The sequence below is a fragment of the Opisthorchis viverrini genome (genome assembly GCF_000715545.1).
Source record: "Opisthorchis viverrini unplaced genomic scaffold opera_v5_13, whole genome shotgun sequence".
Lineage (NCBI taxonomy): Eukaryota > Metazoa > Platyhelminthes > Trematoda > Opisthorchiida > Opisthorchiidae > Opisthorchis > Opisthorchis viverrini.
The window spans coordinates 3,608,234-3,633,568 of record NW_008751669.1 but is presented as its reverse complement, the minus strand read 5'-3'; the positions used below and the strand labels follow the sequence as shown (position 1 = coordinate 3,633,568).

Sequence of the window (25,335 nt, the reverse complement as noted above, 5' to 3'; positions counted from 1 at the left end):
CAACCAAGTTTACAATGAAAATAAGAACAACTTCCGACCTTTCGTAGTACAGTTTTATTGTGTTTTTACTCATAAGTTTCATTTACGCAAAGGACAAACAGAAAACATTGGCCTGCCCGTATAAACATATGCAAAATCAAACCTATCACAGTCGTCTTTGTAATTCAACAACACAGCTGAATTGCAATGTAAACCTACTACGGAATGGTATCATGTTTCAAATTTATCTGTTTCCCTTTTACTCCATGGCGGATTAACCACACTGCTTGGGTTACTCGTATTGTCCTCATTAATTTCGAACACGGTTGAATTGTTTTTAAAGTTCGAACAGCGATAGGTTTCAACCTGAGCTGGTGTATTTGTTGTTATAGGGCTAGTCTTTTTGGAACGATTCGCTGCATTCTGCTTTGTGGTCCTACCATAATAGAGTGCTTTCCAGCAACCTTCTCGGAGTCCCAGGTCAAGAAAGAAGAGCAGACACGGAAGCAACAGACCGGAGCTTGCGTATGCCCACCATTTAAAGTCTGCAATGCGATCCGGCCCCACTTGGATAAGGCATCTATCCATTAATTTCGTATGATGTTTGTTCAGTATACTGGCGTCCACTTTTGGAAAGCCGGGTGTTGCAGGAATGAAGGGTGGTGAGACCTGGATGGGCTGACAAAGACCATGAGCGAGAGTTGCCAAAATGTAAGGAGACCAAGTTCCGACAGCGATAATGCAGCTGACTAAATTGATTGCAACAACCAGTTGCTCCCCATAGTAAGCAGTTAACCATCTTGGTATAACGGTGGCCGCATTCTGCCTCTTTTCATCTGGGTTGAGATGTATAGTGTCCGCATTTTCTGACAAGGGTGTTTGTTTACTTGGCAGCGCGATAAGTAGATCAGTGGATATAGTGTGTCCAACACTATTCATGGAAATACTTGAAACCAGTGATGTGGCTACTGAGCATCCAACGGATTGGTCTAACAATACTTTGTGGTCCAGCAGCGAAGGTGCTCTAGTTTCACCAGCTGCTGATTGCACATGCTCGCAGGCTTCGCAGGGCTTTTGATCATCTGTTTTGTTGTATTTGACCATGGTCCCCTCAGTCGGGTGATCTTTCTTTTCGTCTTGCTGTGCATTTGAAACATTGATTATTCCATGTGTCGGACAGTGAAATATAGAATTTTCATCCATCGTTGAGATACATGGTGTTGTTGGACTGACCGACCGTATTTCGACGAGGGGTACCGCATGTGACGATAAAAGTACTTGAGGTATAGCTTGGTTTTGTGTCCCTAGTTTACTAGCATCCGTCTGACTAATCACATGAAGCAATCGGTTAAGTTCATCCGAATTGGTGGACTGTGCTGACTGTTGCGTGTCCATATTCCAGGAACCCGACATTGATTTTGGCAACCGTTGCTTATCTGACTGGTCGATAGGTAGCTTAACTGGGATCAGAGAAATGTGCTCGCTTGGTGAACGATATAACGATGACATGAAACAAACCCCAGTCCCCCCATTCATCTTGTGAAAAGTGTTGAACTGACTACCCATTGGAATGCCGTGTGTTCTGTCCCGTGTATGACGCGCAACAGAGCGAACTGGATACGGATGACCATAGGAATGCCTAACCTGAAGAAGCGCATTTATGGCATCTTCTGAGTAATTTCTCAGTCCACGCAGACTACGCAGCTGCAGTCCTACTAACAGCAGGCAAGTGATTAGTGGTAAAGCATAAGCGATTGCCGTACGAATGATGAGGAAGTTTGGATCCGGAAGTAAGCAAACAGATTGTAAACTAGATCCCATAGAAGAGCCGCCGAAATCCATGGTTGAAACCGTGTGTAATCGGACCTGCTGTCGATCGCTGAGTGCCAACTGCCCGATCGCCTGTATTCCGGCTACCAACCAAGGTGAACCAACTTTAAGCCAGAGTGCTGGACGACGTTTAGCTGATGCGATGTAGAATACCGGGTTCTTCAAACGCAGGAAAGCGTCCAGACTTGAGAAGAATGTTTGCAGAAACGTAAGGTTGCAAAATAAAGTATCCAGATAAGTTGAATACAGGCAGAAGATGTGGACGAATGATTGTGTGTTTGATGCACCTGTAGAAATTAAACAAAACGTTTTGTAAATATCTATCGCATCAGGAAACATAAACTCAACCGCAAATACATCTGGTTTGCGATACTTTTCAACTTTACCTACCTGATCAGACCCAAGAAGGGCGAAACCGGTCGTGGGCTGCCAAACAGTTTTCAGTAACCTTAGCAATGAGAGCTAGACCACTGAAATTTGTTGTAACTGGAGACAAGACCTCTGAAAGCCTATCGAATAAGAATATTACAGACTGAGCTTGATTCAAAAGTAGAGGGATGGCCTACCAATAGCTTTTTTCGGTGGCTTCCTCGTTTTTATTTCAAAAATTCCAGAGAACTTCATAAAGGATATCTGAGGTACCTTCCAATCCTGTTGAATAACATGATTTTCAATAACAAAAAAGCAGGGAATCAGTATGCGCGTCCACAAGGAATTGAACGATTCGGGTGACAAGGTGGTGATCAAGGATTGTTTTGTCTCTTTTGAGACCGACATATCCCAATTAAACAATCTTTAATCATGACTACACAAAGTGAATTCAAGCAGAACATAAGTTTGATAGAAACACGGTAACTGCGCTCACATGATGGGACGGAAGAAAGACAAAATATTATGTGGGCAGCTAAAGAGTGCCCGGGAACCTTGTGAGTAGCGGTCTATCAAGAAAATGTACTACGCTATTTCGAATATCGTCCTAACTAAAACATGAGATGGCTGTGGTGCAGCATACCCAGCTAAAGAATATCATAAACCAGAGACTCAGTCGGGATGTTGTTAGAGTTTCCGATGAAACAATGTTTTCGCACCATTCGGGCAAGCAATCAAGATCCTCTTGTGTCAGAAAGCACAAACTTTTCTACTGTTGTTAATAGTATTATCGTTGGTATGACCGCTTATAGTGTAAATATATGAGCACACAAGTTATCGCAATGTTCTGTATGCAAAAACCCAAAATTATAACCACGAATAAGGTCAGTGAACCTGAAAATGTCTTCTGTTATTTGAAAACGTCATGTAAAAGAAATTTCTGTCCCTTTTATACGATTTTTTGAAAAGTCTTAGAGTACAACAAGTGAAAAACTGAAGGGCTACGAGAACAATCCCCATTTCATTTCATTCGAATCAGTGGGTGATGACTGCTCGATGAGTATTTACTACTGTGTAAGCCCCTAACAATAAATTATTCTGACATGCCTTTGAAGGCCTTTCTATCACCTCCATTCATCACACATCGTGTGGGTTATTTACGTTTTGATCACTCAAACGTCTTAGCAAACGTGATTTTGGCATGGTCTAATAACTGGATGACGTTTCAGCAGGTAATTGGCTGGAAGACAGTCCGAACTTCTCTTAGTGGCTAAGAGTTTTCCTCAGCTAAAATCTGCTCTAGAGTGTCTACAAACAGACGCTGCTAATATTCCTAATAATTTATAGAACATAATCTCCAGAACCATCATCAGTGATTGCCCTTAGTGTAGGTTAATTGCACTAATTTTCTCCTTTGTTATGTTTCGGTATGTAAAAAACGCATCTTTAATATTAGAGCAATTGAGCCCTTTTATCGGACGCCCAACTGTCCCACAAACTTCTCCACCAGTGTAACAGATTCGATCCGACTCATGGACACCCCACGAGTAATCGCTTGCCGAGATGAGAATATTTGTCTTGGGTTAATTACTCATTCATGTATGCATACATTTACAAGTCCGTTTAAAACGTCAGTCAATGTAACAGGTAGTGACGAACGAAGATTGTCTCAGCGCAATACTTATAAGGTTGCTGGAAACTCCTCAACAGCCCACGACCCGTTTCGCCTTTCTTGGGACTCATCTGGTACGCGCGGTTCCAAAGCCTCCTTTAACCTTATGTTCTAATTGAATCCAAATAGGGCAGGTTTTGACAAAAGCACTTATTTGTATATCGATTTGGTTTTTACGGGAGCCTCGAATGAATCTCTGGTTTAGGTTATTCTTCAAATGAATGTGCTGCACGAAGACCGTCCACTGTTTCAGTTGTACGGTTTCCGAAACATCGCAGTATATTTTTGCAGAGGAAATTACTCACAGGGCCGCTGAAAACTTTTCAACTACCCATAAATATCATAATTGATAGATGGAGCTGAGTTTTAGATGAGTCTTCCACCAAAACCAAATTCGTATTCCACTAAGCCTTTTTTATATTTTCAACCATTTTCTGTGGACATCTATGTATGCAGGCAGAAAACACCCTCCCTTTTATTTCCGTGGACAACGGGTAAGATCAATAGGTTACAATAGATAGGAGCCTTTCGTAGAAGGCTTGTCAAATGCCCCTTATATATGTAGTTCTTTCAGTGACCGCTTGTAGCAGTCTGTCAACTTCACCATTGAATCTTGTATTTTTTTTCTACGGCCAGTCGTCATATTTAAGAAAAGGTCACCAACAGAGTTTGTTCTGGTCAAAATCCAGTGAACTCCCTTCTGCCAAATTACGCCCAATTACCTAGTTGATGATGAGACAGAATTCTCCATAATCAACTCACTCTTTTTACCAATTTAAACGATGTATCCTTGTTGCTCAGTAGACCCGATCAAACCTAGTTCAAGGGCACAGAATGTTAAGAAAAGTTAAACCATCTAGTTCCGATGAAACAATAACCTGGCTGAATAAAAATCCGCCATCAGGCTAACGGCCATCAATCCGAAGTGTCATATACTATCGCCTTGCTCACTGACAAAACAAGCAGTGGCTGGGCGGACGCTGTACTATAGATTCGTCTAAAAATTACAAATTTACATTGTGCATGAGACATAGTGACGTGCAATATAAACGCTGGAATATATGATTTTAAGCTGTATCCACTGCTTATACAAATTTACACTGTGTAGCCCACTATGAACAACGCATGAAATACCTAAGCTGATCGAACTTGAGAATGCCTAACCAATATATTTTTCTGTTTTACGAATATCTTTCAGCTTCGGTTTTGTTTGGTGAATCTCATGCACCTGAATATTCGGTTAGAGGTACGTAGTGTTTTTATATTCCTCCAGTTGTCTGAGGAGATATTTTTCGAATCCTTCTATATCCCATCTCCCACATTAGTTACAACAAACCTGATTCATTTGCAGAACAGATGTAAATTGTCCAGACTAAACACGTATGATCGCGACTTGCACACCAGTGCCTGACTGTGTCAATCTATCATCAATTCGATCAACAATATGGACAGCACTGACTAAACACCAAACCTCAAGTATATCCGCCGATGTCAAAAATGACTATAGAGACAACCGCTTGAGGCTAATTCTGAGTCTGTCCGGAAAACAATGTCCTCGTTCCTTTTGGTCTAATAATATCCTACAAAAAAGAGTGGAACGCTTTTATTTTACCCATAGTTACTATTTTAAGGAAGACACCTTTGCAATGACAAACAGCGTGAAGTGAAATGAAATGTTGCCATGATCGGGACGTCTGTACGAAAGGTCGTACCAGTACGTCAAGTGACATGAGAATGGCTCCATTTGGTCTGTGAAACTGAAATGAAGCCAGACTGTAGCCTGTACAATACAATGGAACTCCGAATTCTGCTAAAATTCTTTGGTGAGCAATTATTTGACAAAATCCGCCTGAAGGAATTTTTTTCTCCTTCTACTCATAGCTGCCCAAGAAGTTCCCCTTCGTGTACAGATGGAGGCTTAGATTAAACTATGTTCACGCATTTAGAACAGGACCACCAGCAAAAGAACATTGGTTCGTTATCTGGTTATTCTGTCAAACTACCTTTTTAACGAGTAGACTTTGAGCTAGAGGACTATTAACACTGCCCGCCCCAGCTGAATTTGCAAAGACGCGCACTGTAAACCAAACGTCATAGTACTTTATAGCACCTAGGGATATACGAGGAATTCAGTCGTACATTGAAATATCACATGTACGTTTGGACGAATGAATTTTCGGACATTAGGAAAACCATCCAAAATTCCGGTCTTACCGTCCTTCCCAGGGAAATTGCAGCCGGGGTTGCGTCAATTACGTGCCGGTAGATTCTTAATTCAAAACAAAGCCCTACAGCTCCTGTGCGTACTAAAGCAGTTTCCTTAATAAACTCCAAATATTTTCACTTTAAATATAGTCATAGAAGATTCAAAATACCTTTTGTGATGGCACGCTTCCAAAAGCGGCCTTATTCTTCATAACTATCACATTTTGCAAAAGACTCTTCGACAAACAACTGCGACATTCATCATTATTGGGATTCATCAACTGGTCGTAGCCTCTTGAGTTACCTTGAGCCCCATGTTCAAATTGGCTTCCAACTTATATGCAGCTGACGAAACACTCATTTGCATATTAATTTGGCGCTAAGATTAGACTCAGCCGACATGCAGCTGAGATGGTCTCGGGAAATACACTCATCTGATGAACTCCAAGAAGGGCAGAACCGATTGTGAAATGGTAAAAGGTTTTCATTAACTTTACAAGTGATTGGTTCCACAAGCACAATGTTCCAATATCTCGAATATTGTACTAGCTAAAACTTGAACCAGCCTTTGTGTAACATATTTATTTGAACAGTGGCATAAGCGTTACCATCAACACTATTTGCCAAAGGGCGCTTTTCGGCAGTGGCTTCATTCCACGCTTAGTTTAAACCATACACGATGATGAATTTTCTCCGTATCGCTAATGGTAACACTCCACCATGTGTCATCTTATCGAGTACCTGTTGCTCAAAGGTTGTTGTCCACAGAGGTGATTATATTCAAAATCGTACTCTTTCACAGAAGTCAGTCCTTTGCGAATTTTCCCCTTGAAAAGTCAGATGGACTATCAAACATTCGAAAATTTTCCCTCATACCCAAAAGAGCACGAAAATAGTAATTATCTTTCTTTAATTGCATCCTCCTGTGCCCTGTGGGTGTTCTAGCTTAGGTGGGGAGTTTTCCAGTGAATGAGCGTTTCTTATGTGTGCTTCATACCGACTAAATTGTGTTACTGCATCTCACACACCGTAGGAAATAGACCAAGATCTGGAAAACCCAATGATAAGATCAATTAAGGCGGCAGACTCTGCAGACAAGATTCGTTTGAAACTATTTTATGTGGTGTTGTTCAGACTGATCAAGCGAGAAAGAATTTCTGGTTGGTACAAACCTCATAGACGAAAAACTCTTAAGAGGGAATTTCTGAATGCAAAAATTTCATCCACGCATTCCTTGGTATTCCTCAAGACTGACACTCAGGAACATTAAATTAGTAGATGGTAAGGACCAGAACATTTTACCCGAAACCAGTGACGATGTGAAATAAGTATGCGAATAAATAAGTTGCTTCAAAACAACATACGTCAAAATCAAGTGTGATTTAATGATAAACAGATTTTGCAAACTCCTGAGTGTCTATAGAACACTACGAAGCTTTTGGAGCATTCACTCATCCAGCCATTTTACTACCAATTTCTGTGGGAATTTAAATCACAGTAAATTTGAAATTTCACATTACAACCTAATCTTTGGCATCCTCATTGAGGAGAAGCTGGATGGGAAAAACTATTACCCCCAAGCACCAATCAACCATAACTAGAATTAACACGGAACTTTGTTATCATCTACTTTGGGAATTCACGTTAAAACTTGATACATTGTGCAGTATAACAACGGACGCATCAAGATTTTAATGCAGCATTATCCGCCGACCACTTAAAGTGAGATTAGCTGGCTAGTTTGCATCAGAATATTCCAGCAGCTGTGCGAAATTTTTGTATTCAGTGGTGATCTGTTGAACCTCCTGCATTGTCTGGGTGACATACAGCTAAACTCTCAGTAGATTAGGTGAGTTTTTTAGATAAATACTTTTATTGAAGAACAGTACATTTTACCTTTGAGATGAATAGCTTCTCTAGAGAGGAATAATTCAACAGAAAAGTGAATGATTGACTGATATTCAGATGTTTTGGTTTTTTGACGGGCTGAGTAGTTAATCTGAACCCCAGAGCTCCCTGTGCAGTCTTCTCCCAAAAATAAGAATAAGGTTATGAAATGAAAATATGTCATGGCGATGAGCTAAGTAAGATTTTCCGATAGGTTGAAAAAAGGGCTCAAATGCATTCGATTCTATTCAATTATTTGCTGGGCGTTGCGTGATATACGTTGCGGGTTGCTCGCACTTCAAATGGCCTAGTCAAATGTTACAATAGGTGGTAAAGGTTGATTATTTTAATGAATCCAGAATAAATTTTAGAATAAGTTCAAAAATCAATGGAAAGTACTGCTAGCAAGTTTACCACAAGGAGTCTTTTAAATGCATACAGCAAGTGGCAGGTGTCTGCTTAATCACTTCTAACAGTTCCAGTTACGTAGTAGAATGCTAAACTTTATAGTCTGGTTTTAACACGAAAGATGCTTCAATTAGAACATGGCGATCGGCGAAGAAGATTGCTGTCCTTATGGGCGACCATCTCAGCAATATCCTGTTTATTTCACTTTGAATTGCTGTCACTAAGCCTCACCCATAGCTACTGTTCTGTTCTCATAAAGAATTACTCACAACAAAGGTAGATAAACTCGTTTACAGTACCGGCTATCCTTCTCATCTATTATGTGAACGAAAGTCTTCAAATAAAACCCAAGGAATTTTAGTTTAGCAAAAATGTGTTTCAGTATAATTCTCGAACCGATTTTCTAAGACAGACATCTTTTTGAGACAGGTGTAAGAAGTTTCCCTCATAGCATGGCGAGGACCTGAACAAATACACGACAAACCACAGATTGTTCGGTCAAAAAGTAGCCGTCAAGCAACTCGAACACTGTGGAGCGTCAAGTTATTTGATGCTTTCGTGTAAACGATAGGCCAAAATGTGTACTTCTAAAATTTAGGGCCACAGTTAAAAAAACATTTTAGGTGGTAGCAAGCGTACTCCTCGCACTCATTTATTGCCTTCGAAGTCGTGAGATCGCAGTTCTTACGAGTAATCACGGAAAATAAAAAATACTTACAAAATGCGGTCACTTCAAGCGGACGTATTTCTGAATTCTGCTCCAACAAACAAGCTTTCCTATCAGTGCGTAAGAATAGGCCTATCGTACACATTAGTTTCTGAAGAAGCCCATTTTCCAGAGTCATCCTAAAACATGAGGCAGGGTCTGATTTGAGATTGACGAACGTTGGAAAAATACCACGCAGAATAGTAACAGAATAGCCTGATATTCTGGTATTTACCCAAATGTGTATCACAATGTACTGGTTCGTGATGACATTTCGATAGATTTCTCCTGAAAAAGAAACAGTTTTACCAGAATGTTTAATTTCCTATTTACTGCAAAATGAGTATTTTTGAAAGCTAAACAATAGGATATTTCCCGCGAATGAATCCATCTCCAAAAGTATGGACAATTATGAGCGTATTTCGTTATCAAAGAAGTTTGTTTCCGGACTTCCAGCTCAGAAATTCGACCCCTTCTTTTAGAGGTCACCTGAACATTGATAATGTTGCTGTACTAAATCAGATTACAAATCGTCTCCCAGCTCAGCATTTGTGGCAAAGCTAACGTGGTTCAGTTGGGTTACCTTTTAGTTAACTTAACCTGAGCAAAAGAAAGTCGATCGATGTCAACTAGCAGCGATCGCTATGACATGTGCTGTCAAATGGTGAAATTTACAAGTCGAGCCAGGTTAACGGTTACTTTACGCACCCATATGGTCTAAGTCCCCGGTCACAACTACTGTAGACATACCATGGTGTGGTATTTATTTTATCTTCTACGGCACTGCTGTCACCTACGCATAATACACATTGCCCCACAATGGACTAGTATGAGTCTTTTGTAGAAAGTAAGTACTTTTATTGGTCTTTAGCTTGTTGATTTTCTGGCATTATTACTAAATTTCGATACCTTGAATAAAACAACTTTGGCTCGTTTTTTTTCAAGGAGACGATTCTTCCAAGCTGGCATGATTGAGAGATTCCTTTCTGCTGGTTTATTTTTGGAGAATCACCATATTTAGGCCATCTCTCAAGAATCCACAAATGAATAAACTCTATTTTTTGTGGAACTAAGTTTTTCTATTAGTATAGGAAGAATAAACGTAGATAAACCATCAAATGCCGTGATTAAATATTGCAGAAGGGTCCGCTGGTGAATTCCACAATATATTTTGCACATTATTTAAAAACATAGAGGTTTCGGACCCACGTCAAGACAAAAAACATAGCATACGGCGCAAAATGAAAAATCCATTTTACCTTTGTTTTGGACGCTTAACAACTACTGTTTCAGTTTGCAACTTACCCCTGATCATTGCAACCGTTGGTTTTTTAACTCCTCCGTGATGATCATGGTCTAAGTTTGTTTTTCTTTGCACTAGCCAGAACAACCTTGCAAGTTATCCAATTGCGTTGAGGCAAATTAGCCCAAAATACCGAAATACCTACTACGGAGAAGAGCTGTCGGAAGTTGTTCGTCAGAATGGATTACTTCTAGCTTTATTTTTGAGGCTGAAATTGATATTCACGCTAGGAGAGTACTATAGATGGGATAGCCGTGCAAATGTTGATCAGAGCTTTTCTCAGAATTGACGAAACCTTATTCACGCCAGCGGTTTCTAAAGGTTTTTCGTTGAAAATACAGCTGTTGATTAAGAGGTGGTAAAAACCAAACAATTCTTCCGGGAATTCTGGTCGACCCGATGCCCAATATGCAATCCAGCTTGCGATATGTAAATAATATTGTAAATGTCCTGGTCATCAGCTGCACTAACTCTCCTGTTTCCTCCGGTCTCATCCTGTTGCACTGTACTCCGGTGGACTGATTGCATCTAGTGGTCAGGTGACCCTACTTAGACAAGGGGAATAGGAGAGCGCACAAACGCACAGGACACAACCAGACCAATAACCCTGCTTAAGATTAACTTGTAACAACAGCCAAAAACCCTGTACATGTGATCAGCACTATCCAGAAGCTGCATCAGTGGAATGTATCGATCATACTGGCAGCACTGTAACGTTGACAAGATTTGTGAGCAGGGGAAACTGAGAACCATAACCAAAGCCTGTGAAATCCATGTAAAGCTGTTTATAAACTAAGGCTTTTGTAAAATAGAACAGAACTAATTAATAGGTGGGTGCAAATTCTGAAAACGGATTTGTAGAGAAGCAGACAGTGCATCACGCGTTTATTACTGGCACAACACATCTAATTCTTTTGGTAATGATCATATCCACAACTGTAGTTCTAAGTACTGAAATTACCAAGTTGTCCTAAATCAATGAGTAGTCCGTACGGTGATTCGGCTATCCATACAATTCATGCAGTACAAGACCAAACTACCAACACTTCTACTAACAAGCTGAACGCACACCGTAGTTTCAAAACACGTGGGTCAGTATAGGTTTCATAGTTCCTGGTCACGTTTCCAAGTGTACACACGTTTATCTCCAGGAGGAATTCCAAACGGAGCGTGCAGCTGCAAATGGCGTGGGAATTTTTAGAGGACAGTGGGACGAACCAAGCGTCCGCGATGTTTGATGGAAATTCTGCAAAATTTATTTTCATGGAACCAGACGGTGTATTTGCGTGCAGCGAAAAATTTCCCCAGGAATTGAAGATGAATGTGAGCCGGTTGAAAGAAGCATGTGATGTAAAGCTTAGGGAAGTAATGCTGAAGGAAGCATCCCAACAGATGTTGAACAAAAAAAGAACTTATACCTCGTTGAATGTTGGCAGATACAGTACCATCCTGACGAACTGTGTGTCATGAAGACTTGAGTTGCAATGCTTTATTGAAAAAAACCACCTTGAGCTCTCCGACTTATCAGTTTTCTCCACTCTTCCCATCGGGTTGTCTTTCTAGGGCAGATGCCTTTAATTTTCGGTATTCGATGTCTCAAGTTTTTCTTCTGAAAAAGCTGTGTGGTATAGTTATACGGACACACTACGTAACTTTAATAATGAACTGCGAGGTATATTTTAGGCTCACCCGGACCACCCAGGTGATCAAACTTGAAGGATGAAAAAAACAAAACAAAAAAGCAATCATAGGGTGGATTCGCTAGTAAAAAAGTCTTAACATATCTAATAAGACTTTCAGTAATTTGTAGTGGATTCCTAGGCTGTGAGATGAACCATTGAAAGAAAAAGATAGATCAGACATACTACTCATTATATTCCTGAAAACTCATCGAACATGTGAGCAATGTACTATGTCCGGAAAATCAAACTACTGTGATGTCTTGAATATCGTGCCAGCTGAAACGTGAGTGGCCTTGTGGGCACGTTAGGTTGAAGAAGAACACCATAAGTGAGAGATTCAGAAGGGTTTCTGCTGAATATCTGCCGAAACCAAATTAATGTGCAAATGAGGATATTTGGCGAAGGCATAGTTGGTCCTCTTCCTTTATCCTAGGATTTTCTCGTGCCTAAGTGCCTAATATTTTGATGATGGGAAATCCAGTGTCGTCATTGGCCGTTGATGCTTTAACGAAATAAAATAACTGGATTTTTTCAATTTGCCACATTCGATGGTGAAATGTTTCTACTAATTCACTGACACCAAACACAAACACTGGCATAAAAGGCACAAATATAATTTTTGTTCATTAACGAGACTGAATAAATTTCCTGCCTATATCGATATATAACTACCAAAATCTCAAGACGTCGGTAACAATCAACTGTTAAGGTTTTCTGACAGGATGGTAGTTCCGTGACTGCAGTGCGAGTTAGTATGTGTCAGACAACAAAAAATAAGTAGGTGTTCGGGTAATCAATTTACCCTTTAAACATCCAGTATTCAGTGGATCCAAAACTACCACCTTTTTGACGTCATGCGGCAGGATTCTTATAGGTCAACCGCAAGTATAAATGCACATATACGTGTAACGTCTCAAATAGTTACATTCAGACCAAGTGATCGATTTTTGTTGCATTCATTAGCATTTCATTTTTCTAGTATTTCGCTGCCTGTTTTAGTATTTTCGCCTTCAAATTTCAGAGCGCAAAACGGGTAACATTTCACAATGCTGTTCAATGTACATATTGGCAGCCGTGTAATCGACCCTGCTTAAATTGCATGACCTCTGATTCACATTTTGCGGTTGAACTTGTGGTCTTTAGAATAAAGAGACTTTTCTTAAAAATAAAACAAAGTGGTAGCGATTGAAACAAAAGAAGCCTAAAGTACTGGAGTAGATAATCTAGCACTTCAGTAGGGAAATTAATAGATTTTGAGAGGATATCTTACCATTCGAGTTCTGCCGTTTTACTTCTGTTAACGGTCCTTAATCTATGCCAAGATGTAGTACATAATTTCTTTTCCAATGTTGTGTTCCAGTAATTTGACTTTCCTGACTTTAACAGCATTAGCTGAACGATAATAGAAGAAATCATCAAGTAACCAGAATGCGTGTTGTATGAATGACTGGGAGGGCAACGACCACAATTTACTTCAGAGATTCCTTGATTTTATATGGTGACACTGAAAAAGAGTGAGATTCGTACACGATACTATGTTGGACGTGGGCATCAGGTTGTACCAGGCGACTTGATTCAGCTTATTCTGTATCGACTTTCCATGGACGTAGCATTGTTTCACATAATTGTTTCTAATGACTGTTAAGCTCTTATGAGAACGGGCCAGATGCCAGGTGAGGATCGTTTTGCTTTTTTTATCAGTGCAGTTAATTGCATGTGCGGAATAATCTTTGTACTGTCAGTCAAAAGAAATAAGATATCTTTCTTTAGTAAACATAGCGCTGCTAACTCTGATTTTCACAGTTTGTGTGCAATAGTGTTTAGTCTCAAGAATTATTCCAAAGTGGAACTTTGAATGCTAATCGACTTCAATTAATCTGGCGATATCGCGATGATATATAATCACTAACCCAGTCCAAACTAAAGTCACAAAATCTTTAATCACGAACAATTCACTTATACGAGGTAGTTCATCAACCTCACCTTACCAGACGTCTACCTTCAACAGTTTCTAACCTGTTTAAGCTAGCAGCGGCAAAATTTTAGGTGACGTTGGAGACCAGACGCATTAGAGATACATTAACGGCCTAGACTGCGAAATGTCAGTTACTATCGACAGTGAGTCCTCGGTGGGCATACGTAGGAAATCTGCTCACTCTGATGAACACTCGACTAGGATTCTACACATCCACAGTGCATAAAGCAGCCAGTTTTTGGAACTCAGATAACAAAAAGACTATGCGTCCCCACATAACAAGAAAAGCTTGTCGGATTCAGTAACGGGCTGCAAGAACTTGTCAGTCAATAGACCACGAAAAGAACTCAGCCGATGAGCCCTACAGAAGTGAGATTCCGGGTTTTCGCTAGCACCGAAAAACAATATGAAATTAGCTCAGAGTTTCGCCTTGGAGGTATCTAATGCTAAATAATTAACCGGACCACATCGAACGGCACTCATTTGCATGATAATTTCATTTTCATGGGAGACGCAAATGATTTCCGGCTGAAGCTTACATTTGTGATGTTTTTTGCCTGGTAAGCTCTAAGAAGGGCAAAATCGGTCTCGGGCTGTTGGAGGGTTCCCAGAAATCCATTGGATAATGTGTTACGTCTAAACAACAGGACAGCACTTTATTCTATGTGTTTTCCAAATTTATTGTAGGGCGTCCAGCTGCGCACACTAGTCAAACGGGACAACAGCTCCAAGTGCCAATAGTCGGACATAAGTTATTTCGCCCGAGGAATGCATCCCAATGTAGAATGCGACTCCGCTATTTTAATGCATCAGATTGTCTTTACTGGGTCACAGATACTACACACAACCACACAATCCCCGAAGACTGTAAATCATTGCGACTATATCCTCCATGCAAATTCGGTCACGACATGGCTCCACGCTAGGATTTTAACGTTGCTTCAAGGGTGACTCCATTCTCAAAGTTGAATGCAAATGATTAAGTCGGATGTTCCTAGAAGACTGTAGTATCTAATTTAGTTTCCCCTAAAGAGTCCACGCCAAAGAACAAAACCAGTAGACTCGAGTTTCGCCCTTATTAGTTCTATACCATTGGCCATGTCGGGGTTGGAACTCCCATCATTTGACACGTGAGGCGAGCACGCTACCACCACTTAACCAACCACTGAACGCACCTTAATTATCACGTATGAGCAGGCTAACTTCGGTAAAACCAATTACGTCGATTGTCCGTGGATTAGTGTTAACGTACTCGCCTCGTAGTTCAGACACCAAAAATTAAAATCCAAGCATTACCAAGGATATGCACTTTGATGAGCTTCAATGAGTACAAAGTTAGAGTCCGGTGCTGTCTCCCTTTGACATGGAATTACCAAAGCAGGTTCGCTCGGAAAGGTGGAGAGTTTTCACACGAGAGTCACATGAATATGAAAGCAAATTTAACAACTACCTATACTTAACCGTCTTGTCTTCCTAAGCCGCCCACTTTGTTTGCTAACTGGAAACTTTGGCCAACAAGTGATGGCTACGTTACATCTAACGGAAGTGAAACAGATATATACAGTTTTTTAACTAATAGCCATCGTGTTCTGTTCATCGTGGATGTATGTTCTTCAGCCTGAAAAAATGTGCTTGACGAGCTAATGAATCACTTGAACAATAAAATGCCGTTCACGTTTGTGGCTTTATTCTCAATAAAGCTGAGTTGTCAAAAAACTAGATAACTGCGCATGCCTGGTGATTCCCAATATGCAGCACATTCAGCTGAAGAATATCACCAACGAGGGAATCAGAGGAGCCTCTCCTTAAGATTGCTGCAACTTGCGGATGAGAACACAGCTCTAGATACGTCCAGTTGATATCCAAGTAAGAAATTTGAGAATTGAGCACATCCAGCGTGTTTTAATCACGGTGAAACTGGTGGTAGGCTTTTGTAACGTTCGCACAAAGCCTAAGACTACAAGTGTTTTGTTTTTTACCGACAGCCAACGAACTGTGTTTTTGGAGATCCAGCTGGTCCAAATGGACTCCTACCAATCACCCCGCTGTTGTGTTGACATGTTCCCATCATCAGGTCTCAAAATTGCATACCAACGCATCGTGACCAAGCAAATGTATGGGGGATCCTGAAATGGACTACGTAAGAGCGGATCAGAATCGCCTCATCGAAAAGACGGTGTTGAACCGTGTGAAAACAGTGTTTGTGGGAATTTGAATCTGAGTTTCTATGTTGTGGTGGATTTGGATTTGGATGTAAAAACACCTACGTTTCAAAGTTAGTTTTGGAACTCTGTGATTACGACTGAAGTTGAACAAGTTTTAGTGACAGCCAATGCGCCGTTTGGTGCTCAAATGGTTCTCTGGATGCGTACACACAAGTGCTGTCGCGAACAAACTGAGGGCATGTCAAAATGCTGGTCTGGAATTTTAATAAGTTTCCTTTAATCAATATTGTCTGGGTCCAAAATTTCAATAATCCGGATCTTTCAACCGCACAAACGAGTGGGTTGATGGAAAATCTGACTAAATTAGATATTCATTGAAATTAGAGTACATCTCGTTTCACATATGCAGTGAGTTGGACAGTTTGAGATGCATCATGTCAAAGCAAAAGTTTTGGATCGCTCTTGTGGTTGCTCATATTGGAAAATATAAGCAACGAGAAAAAAAAACATCACTGAACTTTGGTCTGCGTTTCTTAATCAGGGCATGCGCTGTTTTGGTTTGAGCTTTAGTTTAAGTACGTGGTTACTCATACATACTACTGAAATTAGTTGTCTTTGGAAGTTGCCCACAAGGCTCTATATTCCTGGTAATAGGATGAGCCAAGTTTCACCTCAAAGGAAAAGATAGTCTAAGTTATATCTCCTTGCTACGTCACTACGCTACTACCACATTTGTCCACAAAAACGTGCGTTGAAAGTAAGAAAAACAGGATTTAATGCGTTCGATATTCGTGCAACACAGTTAAACTTCACTAGTTGCGCTAGACTTATATCCGCTCTCCAGTTTGTTACTTTGAAAAGGACGAAACAAAGTTTAAAAACGTCTGATCTTATCATACGGTTAGGAGTCATATATGTGACAAGGACAGATTATGACACCTGATGTCAAATGTCAAAGACGATGTCAGCCCGTACACAGAACACGTCTGATTTGTGTTTAGAACACTGTAATGCAATGGTTTGTTTTCTCTTGGTAGAATGTAGCGGATCAGAAGCCACATCTTCTCACATAGCCTAGGAGTATCTGATCAGTCGACCCAAATTAGGCCCTCCATTGATTCCTGCTTATAAATGTAACATAAAGTGACTAATGAAACTGGTTTGGACAGCCGCTTTGTATCGTGTACTGCTTGGAACAAGCCTTACGGAACAACCGGACAAAAGTGAGCGTGTTCAAGAGTTAATGCTTTTGTGTTATGTGTAGTGTATACACAGTCAGGGCTCAGTATTCACTCGTTTGGTCATTAGTTTATCCAACACAACCTTACCGGAATCTTCAAGGAGGTACCACTGACAGTGTCGAAATATCATTGAGTTTAGTTATGTTGCACTCTAAGCTGTGTTTTTGCAACCCGTGAGGTAGTGGTTACTAAATTCTCTATTGTCCAGTCTTCACCATAGACTCAATCTCAGCTCCTCAATTTCTAAGTTCTCTGTGGATATACAAAAGCGCTACCCCTCATACGCTGTAACATAAGTGTACAAAATCGTAACTGCTTAAATGTCCCCACGGTTTGAACACTCACAAACTACCGTTTTTGCGATCTCGTCATCAGGTCAGCAAATATCAATTGGTTAAATTAGAAGCGAAGATTGTTGTTTAGTTGTTTAGTTGATTAGTTGATTGAGGCCGAGATCCGTTGGTAAAATGGAAGATGTGGAGGCACGAGCGACTGGGTGTCTGCGCCCCCACGTCCAGTGGGCCGTTGAGTGACTTGGTCGGTTGATTTGTGTCACATGACTAAGGCAGACTCAGCGTTCGTACGAAACGCTTTTGACAGCACAGTACCGGCTTTCGCAGACGTATAGCGACTGCCCCAGCTGCAGTCAAGCCACGCCGCGGGATAGATACTGACAATCTATTGAATACACGGTAAATGACATGAAATGACTCATTCGGAATGACTTATCATACGTACTGAAGAGTCTCATTTTCGGACAGCATCTCAGCGCTATCAGGCAGGCCGTCATCCAGAAAAGTTTGTCAGAAATTCTAAAAGGTCTGAAGAAGGAGCAGCAATCTTTTTTTCGCTTTTCCTACCATTAAAAGCCCATGTGAGTTTTTCGGCTGAAGAAAACTTTTTTGGGATATGGTTTTTCTCCTCAAAGATCCTTCCAACCGGAAATAAATCGCTTCATTTCTGGGTGTGTAAAAATACAAATGCCAACCAAGTGTCCCCTTTCTTTGCACCCATAGGCCTAAGCAATCTCAGAAAGATCTAACGACTTTTCCTTTCGATATCTCTCGAGGGCGGTACAGGATGTTCACAAGAACTGTACGGGTTAAGCCATACACCATTTAGGTTTCAACATGCTTGTCTCCTCTGGCTAAATTCCAAGTGCTGCACCAAAAGACTTTCTCTATCAAAGAAATAATATAAAGATGAAAATCAATGCTCTGAAAAAATGAACAAGGGATAACAAACCAGGCCTGTGGAAAGCGGATCAGAAAATAAAGTTTAAAGTAAATTATACTTAAGTACTTGCTTCCTCCCAGAATTCAGGAACATTAGATGTGGCCCAAAAAATCTTGTTCCAGGTGAAATTTAAGTTATTTCGCGGCATTAACTAACAGGCAGACTATTTGCTTTGTCGGTCAATCTAAACTTCTAGAGTTTGATACAGTTAGACTTGATAGTTTTTCTGCAGGTTTAGAAATTGCCAATCCTTTAAGTTAGGTAGGATGAGGTTCACAGCGGCAGTGGAGCTGCAGAGTATTTTTATTACTTCGAAGAGCTCACCCTTGACCATTTCCTTTGTAAAGTGAGTATGTCATTCGATGGTTGGCATAAGCCGAACTGAATGGGATCCAGAGGTTCGATGTCTTTTTTCAGCTAAGGGTCTCGTTCCTGCACACGATGTACATTGATTTCTTGTATTTGTCGTAGCTGGCAGTGTGCGCATTAGGCCCTTCTAGATTCAAAGTGATTCTGAGTGAAAGATAATAGTAGGAGGATGGAATACGGATGTAATTTGACTCTCCAGGTCTCCGGGGCTAGTACCTTCGGGATAGGTATGTGATTGTTTCCCTCATCTACGAAACACAGTGGGACTGGAACATTCTACTGGAACATTAGCTCTTAAAGAAATTCAGTGAGAACACCCAACTTACAGAGAAAGCTCAGAGTCTACCGAGGTCATTCTGAGTTTCTGTAATTCACGAATTATTCATCTCATATCATTTGCAGATATACAGTAAAGTATTTGGGCGTACTTCACTACACCGTTCACATAGACTTAAAACAGTGGAGGCACTAATGATGACAGCTGCAGGAATCCATTACTAGTCAGCCTCAGCATCAACCTGAAACCCTCAATGAAATGAACTATAGTTTTTTTCTATGGAAATCTTGATATCCTTTTGTGTGTTGAGGGATAGCGCTATTTCGTCAAGAAAGCAGAGGGTATGAGCAATCCTGAACCATTTATATAATTTTAATCATTTTCAAAACCTACCTATGTATCCTTTACGTTCATGGTGTGTGCAAGACTGAATATATTGCTCCGCTTAGTGTCGAGTTGGCGAAAGCACGGCCAGTTGAAGCGAAATTTCGACGAGTGAGGCAAGTAAGCCATTCAACCACAGACATTCAATAAAACAAACGTATGTCTATCGCTCCACCTGCAGATTAGAAGCACATAGTGTCCATTGCCCACTCACGTATTTTCGTCATCCCCAAGTAGAAAATACCGTTGACAAAGCTAGTGCGACTCCCCTCGTTAAAAACAAGCCTTTTATGATGCCTTATTCTATGTAGAGTCTGTTTTTGCTCCTGCATCAGGATTTAGAAATGTGTCATTCCGGAAAAAATGAAAGCAGCAATAGAGGCAAACCGAAAAAATAGACTTTTATCCACACTTTCGACAAACAGCAAATGAAGGACAATTAAATCAACATTAGCCTTAAAAAAAGCAATCTGAAATCAAATTAACATATCGTTGAGCAACTCACAGGACACAAGGGCACATATTTGCGATCATATCATACTTGGAATATATCACATCCAGTATATTAGCTGCAGTCCACAATAAAATTCCACCATTTTTTTTCCTTTCACGAGTATACTTTAGACGGAATTTTCCTTTTTGACAACCGGCTTGTTTGGAGACAGCAGACACGTTTATCTTAATAGTCAAACGAGGGAAATTTTCAGGGATATTATTTAATCCGTCTGTTGAGTAAGCGATCCGGTGGCGCTTGTTGCACAATGAAACTATAAAAATCCTAGTTTCTTCGGCTTGCCCCGGTATTCACCAGCTAGAGGCTAAATAGTAACTGGATGAATAATTATCGAGGGTCATATACTGTTGCCTGATACGACCAGTTGTCCAACTCTAAGTCTACAACATTTATCACAGTCAGCTCAAAAGTGGACAACAGACAGGAAGAAAAATTAACTGATCACAAAACACGCAAAGTCTAATCTAATTTATCAGTTCCGCATTGGTCTCCTACATAAATAGGGGCAGACATTTAACAGCCAAACTCATATTTTTATCTTGAAAAATGTTTGCTAATTCAGTAAGAAAAATCGTGTGACTACCAAACTCGTGAATGAGTGAGAACCAAATCAAGCAAAACGTAGAAGTCTCGTATTGATCTATAACAAACGTATCTTCATCTGGTGAGAATAAAATTTAGGATTATATATCTTACGCCAAAGCAAGACTATGCTACGGGCTAGGAATCCATCGTATGGTTGGAGTTTCAATGCCATTTATACTTGCGACTTTTTATTTAGAACTCCTGTGCGACAAAAAGAAGTCGTAACTAGCAGCCGTCCGATAAAATTTATGCTATAATCAGTCAGTCGGTGGTTAGTTTTGCAACTGGTTTGTTTGACATCCAGACACAGTGTTTCCGTTTTAGTTAGTAAGAACCAACGTAAATTGTATAAGAACACTAAGACGCCTGTACGGACTAAATTAATATGGATGTAAATTCGAAAATATCTTGCACTGAATTGTAATCTCCGTTTTTTGACCACACACTGGCTTACACAGAGTATCACTTTGTTTCCACTGAATGGCTTTTCTTCTGGTGATGATCAGAGAAATCAATAGTAGGTTCAGCTTTGCTAGCTGCTTCCATCATTAGCTAAACTACTCTCCCGATAGCACAAATAAACTCTCTACTTGTTTTACCAAGTTTCATCCTCTAGGATTTCGCTCTCCTCATTCGGGGAAACGGTGGTTTGTATAATACCGTATGCTTTGCATCTGAAAATCTTTTAAACCTTGGGACAACCCTTGTTAATAAATTTACCCATTATCCACTAAAAACTGACAACAAGAAAAGCGTACTTTCGCAAACATGAAAAACAATTTAGGAATCTTTCATACATCCATGAACTGCAAAAATGCAGTACTCGTGAAATTTGGGGCACGAAAACTAGTGTTTTGTTGCTTGTAGAATGGATATGAATTCTCCCATACCTGGCAAATCCAATAAGGCAGCAAACCCACGAGCACGTGCTTGATGATCAACGGCAGAACGAGACATGGAAAAGTCGGATAGCATGTATGTGATGCCAACCGATCGGACAGTAGGCAGGGAGGTTGATTCCAATAAGAGGTTGTGGCAGGCTCGTGGAAATTTGTTGTGTAACATCAAGCCAGTTATTTTAAAAAAATGTTTGGGTTCAATCTCACTCACCTCTAAAGCTTCAAGTGAGCATTGTCGCATTCCTGATTTTCACTCATCTGTGTGGTTGAAAGTACTACTTCTATTTCCATGTCAAACATATTCATTGCTCTGATGGTCAGTTCTCTACACAGCTTTGCATAAGTCAGTTCAATGTCCTGCATCACAAATGAGGAATCCGGTTCAGTAAGCAAAATATGAAAGTTTCGCAGTGAAGGAAGACCTGTGAAAATTAACACTTGCGCTTTGTGTAGTTTGACTCGACGTAATGAAACTAGTCGGAAACTAAGCGACCAACATCGAACTGCTTCCCCGGAAAGCTACTGAGTAAAAATGCATCAAACAGTATTCTTCGAGGGCATTACGGAAAAGCGCAATTTACAGTGCATCCGCTGGGGCTTGGTTATTGGATATTTCATACTGAACGTACACAAGCCCGCGGGGCACCTTTCGTGCTTTGTTTGACGAAAGCTTACAATTGACAAGCTGTTACAGGAAACTTAACTTTCTGGCCAAGTTAAATACCCTAGGCTCGCATACCATCTTCTTTTGGGATAACTAGAGTGATAAGATAAACACCCGGTGGATTCTAGAGTAAGTGGATTTCTTATCGTTGCATAGATTAGAAAACGTTACACCTATAAGGTCATACCTCAAGTCAATTTATCGGTTCCGAAAATGCTAGAGTTTATACACAGAAAACTGAACATAATATTTGCTAGTGACTTACCACAGTGTATTTATTCGGACTCTATTGAATCTATAAAGTCAGATATGCGATAAACACACTTACTTATCCACACCTCACTAAAGGGAATCACCCCGTTAGTTTTGGGACTGTTGAGCTATTTTCGAACTCAAGAGCCTTATAAATTGTGTGATTAGATGACAGCCAGAGGTTTCAAAAAGCAGCAATCCCAGATTCAGGGTATTTTTGAGAACATGCCAATACTAATCATTTTTATGTTGAGAGTTTCTACTAATTTCCATCTTCTATTTGTGCGAATGTTTGTCCGAAACGTCGAAAAAGTAGATGACCTTGTACTTGTTAAGTTGATGCGCTCTTAATGATTTCACTAAAATGAGTGAGATTCCACACAACGAGGTTTCGATCGATCAGAAACAGAATGCCACAGTATATCTTTCAGTATATGTTTCGGTACGTAGGAGAACGGAATAAAGAAGTAAAACCCGTTCTCTGCATTTCCAGAACCTTTGGGTGCCCAAAATCATATTTTAAATACGAAGACGGACATGGAGGTAACCCTTGATGAGGAAGCGTCATCAAATGAGGTAGTTTTTTAGGAAGGATGATGAAACATCATTTTTACATTACTTTATCACTGTCCTAACAACAACAGTGGTTTCGACTGTGAATCACCGAGTTTTTAACTATGTTTCTGGCTAGCGACATAATTTCGCAATGGAAACATCCATGAACCAAGCTACTTTTGAGGTTATAGCGAGTCATCACAACTTATTCCGCTGCAGAGCAAATTACAAATTACAAAAATCAATGATTTCTGGGAATATCACGGTACGTAGCAGGCAGTAATCTGCCCACAAATTTCACTGAGTGCGACCATCTTACTTGACATGGATTCATCCAATAGAACCTCAGATAATTTTAACAGGTTTTCCACTCTACAAGGAAACTTCAAGCACATCCGACTTCCAAACAGGATTTTGCGTGTTACTGCTAAGAAATAAGAAACTAGACGATATGTTTTGGTTTTTCAGCAGACTGGTTTCACTCGCAAGCTAGAATCTTCTTTTAAAAATTCATTATCGTTTTACGCGCTGAAAATACCTACCAGAAAGAAGCTGAGGCCTTTCGTGGTGTGACAGTTTGTGATATTCAAGAACATATCGCAACATACTGAGGTTTACCAGTCCAACCTCTACCGAGTTTATCCTACCGGGCCGGTCACTTGGTAGAAATCGGACTAACGTGGTCTCTCACCCCTCAAGTTGGGAGCCGAAGCAAAACGGTATCTGGTTACAAACTCCAGTATTCTTATTTAAAGCATCATTGTGTTACGAGCAAGCTTTTGGGCTAACGGCTTCGGTTGATGAAACAAACTGTCCTTCTGTCTAAGCTTGGACATCCCGGTTGCCCATCATCAAACAAGTAACCAGAAACTACACAATCTCACGTATATTCATGGTGTGTAGGCTACCGTGAGGTAATAGCAAACGCGACACTTTATCTGTTACACAGTGAAGTGGCTAAGGAAAGACTCGCAACTGCTAAAGCTTTTCAACAGCCTTCATTGTCGTCCATAAACTTCTCTCCTGTCCCAGGTATTAAGCACGTAATCAGGCACCAACACAATCGAGCCATTGATTACATCCAGTATTTTGCACGAAGTATTCACACATTAAGCTCTTGTGTCCAGTGCAGCCTCAAACGTCCTAATTCTTGGGTAAATAGACAAGTGTTCTGCAGCTCCACTCCATCGACAGGGGTCTGCTGTGTTCATGAAATCCGAAAACAAACTCCAAGTATATTAGCTGAACGCGCGATATCTTCATTAAGTAGACTTATCAGTTAGAAGCTTCAGGTGATTCTACAAGCGAGCTGCTGCGGCGTTGGTATATTCCTCAGCTTGAAAGCGAAGGCTTTCATAATAGATCAGATGGCAATAACCAGCCGAATATTCACTTCCTTTGGAATGCTACCAGTCGAAATGCTATTGGTGCTTTATCTATGGTTACCGGTGAAATATAGCTCCCACAGCAGTGAACAAAACATTTTTTCAACAACTAATCAACCTCTTATTTTTTACTGCGAACTCAGATATAACAAAAACAACTATGGATTTCAAAGGACAACCAGGACAACTCAGTTCAGCGGATTCAGGGCTTGTTGTATTGTATTTAATTCGAGGTCAAAGGTTAATGATAAAGGTAACTGCTTTGCAACTTTGTACAGATCACCATCTGTGTTAGATTTGAACACCTTGTGCACTGTTTTTAGTTAAAATCCTCTTACAGTCGGGCAATGATGGAGGCAAATCGATCAAACCGCTTTCAGCTACCGATGAAGGAGTACATACCATGCCCTATGGAAATTCCGAAATGCACGTGTTGACTCAGATAACGCTCTAGTTCAACGAAGATTTTCATTTGGTTCTCTCGGTAAACCTAGGTATCTAGCACCAGAAAGTCACTGTGGCCCAGAGTCTTAGGAAAATCTTACAAAAGTTTACTCTGTAGTACTCCGAATGTGTTCCTGTTCAAGGATATTGATCATCGTCCAATAATGAATGTTTTACACTGTCTTTTATACTGATCAAGTTATTTGAAGATGTTTGGAAAATTATGACAAATTTGGGCAGACTAGTCAATCATCTTATTCACAAACGGTGCCAGGAAAGACAGGTTTAACCATAGTAGCATAAACCTCACCCATGTTACAACACGCTGCCAATTTCTATACTGTTGTGA

At 40.4% G+C, this 25,335-nt stretch overlaps 1 protein-coding gene across 1 annotated transcript; it reads right to left on the bottom strand.

The window, feature by feature from the left end:
- Nucleotides 1-210: 210 nt before the first annotated feature.
- Nucleotides 211-2,148, bottom strand: T265_01275 (hypothetical protein; the record flags this gene model as incomplete). The annotated part of the gene is made up of 1 exon (XM_009165260.1): nt 211-2,148. The coding sequence occupies one exon, from the start codon at nt 2,146-2,148 to the stop codon at nt 211-213; it is 1,938 nt and encodes a 645-aa protein (XP_009163524.1).
- Between the last annotated feature and the right edge of the window lie 23,187 nt (nt 2,149-25,335).